Source organism: Emys orbicularis, chromosome 12 (assembly GCF_028017835.1).
Source record: "Emys orbicularis isolate rEmyOrb1 chromosome 12, rEmyOrb1.hap1, whole genome shotgun sequence".
Classification (NCBI taxonomy): domain Eukaryota; kingdom Metazoa; phylum Chordata; order Testudines; family Emydidae; genus Emys; species Emys orbicularis.
In genome coordinates, this window is record NC_088694.1 from 47,590,725 (window position 1) to 47,595,713 (window position 4,989).

Sequence of the window (4,989 nt, forward strand, 5' to 3'; positions counted from 1 at the left end):
GACTAGCCCAAAGGGTTCCTGCCACATGGAAAAGCTGTTTAAGGGAGGGAGTGACATCATCTTGTTCTTCAGGGACATCCAGTTCACCAAAGAAAAAAAACCCACTAGAGCCCATCCTACTGCCTCCAGTCCCCTAAGCATCTGTGAGGATGGAGCTCGCCTGCACCATGATGCCACTGTTGATGTGTGTATGAGCTTCTCTGGTCTGGTCTGGCCCCAAATCCCACCTCATCCCAGCTGCTTTCCCTGCTTTTCTGTTTCCTGTTCCCAGGTTTACGCAAACCTTGTTGGCAACGTAGATGATTTAATTAACTGGCCTGTCCTTTCTATTATTACAGCTGATCGGAAAATGATGTTTTATTTTTCCATGGAAAATTTACACTTTCTATTGAAAAACCAAAACAAATGGCTACAAATAGCCAAAATCTCCCAAAATTGGGCTAAAAACTGCTGCAAACTGAAAAATGTTGGCCAAAAACATGCCAGAAACTGAAAAATCTTGGTAAAAAGCCACCCAAAACAAACAAAAATGTATTAGCTGAAAAGTGAATAATGTTTTATTTTTAGCCCAAATTTTCCGATTTTGTGAGAAAACAGCAACAGTTGTTGAGGGAAGCCAACACTTTCTGTGAATATTTTCCTTTTGCCAAAAAAATCCAATCTTCCCTCAGAGCAGTCTCCCAAAATGCACTCTCATCACTTCTTCTCACCTAACCCTGTGAAAGGGGAGTGCGGGACACATGGCTTGTCCGCGTATCTTGACGCACTTCTGGGTTCTTCAGCTTCATTGGTGGCTTTGGTTAATTGTGAAGTCCACCATGCTGGCCCTAGTTTATAAACCCTGTTTTGGAGTTCACTCTTCTTTTCTATCGGAATCTTTCAAAAAGCTCTGAGATTTCCCATCTATTACTTTCTCTGCTGCATCAATCACTATCCAGTAGATGGCATTCGTGCATCAACATTTTCTTTCGTTCTTTGCTTATAGGAGGTGCTTTATGTGTTGGTCATTCAAACACTGTATTTCTGTATTTACCTGGCCTATTAACTGGGTTCCTCCCTTGTTTTAAGCAATTTCTTTTAAAGTTTCAAAGTCACACACACGGAGGGTGCTTCTGCCTGTCGATAATTCAGTTTTCTTCTTGTCCAAGACAATTCCTACTTCTGAGGGCAACGATCGGTTGAAAAAAAAAAACAGACACAATTGTGTATAGTTCCTCTAGATGTAGTGGTCACGGAGCCAGACATTAAAAGGTATTTACGTGCCTGAAGGTGCAGATTGGGTTTTTTATGAACAACGTAAGTGTCTGCAGGAGCGAGAGCTTCTTGGGTTGAGTCTTGCGTTGGCCTCCTGGAAATCAATGGGATCAAATCAGTCCCTTCAAATGCATGCTTACCGCTTCCCAGCGCCCTCCTCCCAGCTTGCAAACCCAGCTCATCGGCTTCCCCTTCCCCAGCTTCTCTCCAAATCTCATTACCAAGGCAGGTGATTACATGACATCTTCTCTCCATTTTCACTCATTATTATGACCGGCAGCTTGAATTCTGCTTCGGGATCATTCTGGGGTCGAATCTGCTGCCGAAACACAAAGAATTTCTCAAGTCTAAATAAAGAATCAATTTTTTTCAGCATTCACCAAATTGTTGGGGTTGAATTTCCTTGGTTTTCTCCTTGGTTTGGGGTCTGTAGAAGGAGGCAAAATAAGGAAAGCAGGAGAGAGCCAGGATCATCATTATCTTCACACAGGGCTGTAAGTGCTAGGAGCATGTTGAGCTGCCTTGATTTAATTCCTTAACTACCGGGCCCCCTGTTCATCTAGAAGGGAAAGGCCCCATGTCCCATTCCCACCTCCCTGAGCCACCAATCCTCCCGCCCTGGGGCTGGATGGGAGGCAGCAGCCCTCAGGAGGGGAAAGGCCCTCTGACACATTCACCGACCCTCCCACAAACTGGAGAATCTTCAGCCCCAGTCGGTTACATCCTGCTCCATCTGAACTGGCCCTTGGCAGGTGACTGGTCCTTTTTATCCTGCCTGCTGGGCCCTGATTGGCTTCTGCCCATTCCCGGCCCTTCTAGCCAATGCAGGACCAATTCTTGGTTCTGCTAGGTTGGATCCCGATGGGGGCCACTACGGGGGTCTGTACTCGCTGCTCTTTCCCTCCAGACAGGAGAGCTTCTTGGGGCCTGGTGTCCCCACATGGCAGAGGCCCCAGCAAATGCCCAGTAAACCCTATAGTGGTGGGTGGGGCAGGCAACACACAAACCACAAGTGAGGGGGAGGTGCCCAGGAAGGGATTCCATCTAGTCCCCGATGAACTTCCCCATCCCCCTCTCCCCATGTCTGTCCTGACCTCTCTCTCCTGAGCATCCAGCACGTGGCTATAAGGATGTCACCCCTGGACAGAGCTGGTGTGTGTGTGCGCGGGGGGGCAGCAGAAATGGGACCCTGAGAGCCATGGGGAAAGGAACAGCCTGTGGACTCACCACCATGTGAATTTAACAGAGGCTCAAGAGCCAATCAGAGGTTCTTGGATCACTCCCAGCAAGGCAGAGGAGCCATGTGCCAGGGTGGAGGGGCAGGAGGAAAGCCTGCAATTGAGGGCATGGCCCAGCAATAAGGGGGGCAGGAGGGAGTGGCTCCCCTGGGCAGGTTATTGCACAATTCTCCACAAGGGGGTGCCACTCTCAAAGGCCAGGCTAGATGGGCTCCCTGGGCTGATGGACCCTAGGGATCCTTCAGCAACAGCGCAGATGTAGGGCAAGCAGGGCAGAATCTGGGCCAGTCACCTCCCAGCTGCATTCCAGCTCCGGGCGACTCACCAAGGGGGAGGGATCCATATACAGATGGGGAGAGCTGGGAATGAAACCCCAAAAGCCTTAACTCCCAGTCCCCTGCTCTCACCACTAGCCTCCACTCCCCTCCCAGAGCTGGGGAGAACCCAGGAGTCCTGGCCCCCAGCCTTCCCTACTCTAACCACTACAACTCACTCCCCTCTCCAAGCCAGGGGGAGAACCCAGGCGTCCTGCCCCTCCCCACCAGAAACCCGTCCCGGCCCTTTAATGGCTGTGCAGTTGGGCGGAGCCGGGCGGCCGCTTCCCCTCCCCGTTAGCTACGACTTCCCGTTTGGGGCGGGCCGAGCGGATCTCCGGCCCGGGCTGGGCTCCGGGCTGCCCCCGCCGGCTGGAGGCGCAGCCCTTGGGGAGGGGCGCACGGCCGCGTCTCCGCTCCCAGCGCCGGTGAGATCCGGGGACCGGCCCCGCCCCCTTGCGGGCTGCCCCATCGCCCCTTCCCGGGGGCTCTGCAAGTGGGGCCTCTCCAGGGGGAGGCCCGGTGCAGAGCCGGCTCCACACCCCCACCCAGGGCCCAGGCCCCCTCCACCGCACACACACCCAGAGCGTGCCACCCCTTGGTGTGACCCCCCCCCACCTCCCTTTCTGGGGTCTGGCCGGTCTTGGCATCAGCCCACCCCATTCTCCCCCCCCCCCCCCCCCGTGCCCTGGCCCGTGGTGCCCTGGCCGGTGGTGCCCTGACCCCCCCCCCCCCCCCAGCACAGGTTCTGGCTGGTCTCGCCTGGCAGGGTCTTCCCCAGGATCCCCCCCCCCCTCACTCTCCCCTTCTGGTGTCCCCCAGGCTCTCAGCCCCCCCATGGCCGGGATCGCCCCACGGGCACATTCCCCTGGCACCGATGTCTTCGCCACCCCTCACGGCTTCTTCGTCGTCCGCTCCGACGTGGGCTGCTTCCTCCAGGCGCCCGAGTGCCACTCCCCTGAGGCCGTGGAGATCCGGGACCTGCACCCTGCCTGCCGGGGCGGGGAACACTATGTGAGCGACGACGCCGGCTCCTCCGTCTGCATCCTCCGGGGGCACGCGTTCCACCGAACCACGGACCTGAGCGCAGCCCCCAGCCCCGACGCCCTCTCCCTGCACCCCACGTGCCGTGGCGGAGACCACTATGCCTCGTGGGGCAGCCGTTTCTCCATCATCTTCCTGGCCCGCGGCGTGGTTCTATCTGTGGCTGACCTGACCACGGGGGCTGAAGCAGAAGAGACGACCCTGGAGCCCGCGTCCCGCCATGGACTCTACTACTATGCCCCTGATGCAACCCACCTGGCTTTCCTGGGTGTGGATGAGCAGCGGGGGCTATACAGCCAGCTCTTCTCTAGCTCAGGCCACCAGGAGGTCCTCCCCGTCCACACGGACGTGGCCAGCTTCCTCCCCGGCGGCCTGTCCCTGGTCCACAGGGGCACCTTCGGGGCATGGGAATGCATCAAGCTGATCCAGAACGAGACGGACGGGCCGCTCCCCGGCAGCCACGAGATAACCCGGAAGGTGGGACGCGTGGAAGAGAAATTGGCCAACTGGACCTTCTCCATGGCCGGTTCCCCGGCACCTGCAGACCTGTCTGTGGCCTTGCTCCAGGCCCAGTTCTCCTTGCCCCCCGTGTATGGCGGGCTGGGGCTCAGGACGGAGCAGGAGGAGTGGGAGGCCGTGGCCGAAGAGGGAGAGGAGCTGCGGGTCATTCTTCAGCCTCGGCAGAAGCTCTACTGGTGGCAGTATCACCTGGGCTTGGGACACCGGCCTATACTCTTCTGCCGCTGCCTCAAGGTGACCCGTAGCCCCACGTCACCTGACAACCTCCCATTGCCCTGGTCGGACTCAGGGGACGCTGGCATCTAACTGGGGAAGGGAGGCTGGCAGTAGGGGAAAGGTTAACGTTGTTGCTGAATAAATGATGTTCTACTGTACTGGCGGCAGCTGTCTGTGGATGGCTTTGGGACCCCACCCCGCTCCCTCCCAGGGTGGGGAAATTGAGGCACAGAATGTGTCAGGGGAGGACACAGAGTTGTGGCTGCCAGCCCTTTGATCTAACCACTAGACCCCACTCCCATCCCAGATCTGGGAATAGAACCCCAGAGTCCTGACTCCCAGCCCCACCCCCCTAACCACTAGACTCGACTCCCCATTCAGAGCCAGGGAGAGAACGCAGGAGT

At 56.7% G+C, this 4,989-nt stretch overlaps 1 protein-coding gene across 1 annotated transcript; it reads left to right on the forward strand.

Moving 5' to 3' along the window:
- The first annotated feature begins 3,186 nt into the window (after positions 1-3,186).
- On the forward strand, positions 3,187-4,743 carry LOC135886999 (uncharacterized). The gene is made up of 2 exons (XM_065414780.1): positions 3,187-3,234; positions 3,629-4,743. The coding sequence occupies exon 2, from the start codon at positions 3,644-3,646 to the stop codon at positions 4,673-4,675; it is 1,032 nt and encodes a 343-aa protein (XP_065270852.1). The 5' UTR covers positions 3,187-3,234; positions 3,629-3,643; the 3' UTR covers positions 4,676-4,743.
- The last annotated feature ends 246 nt before the right edge of the window (positions 4,744-4,989 follow it).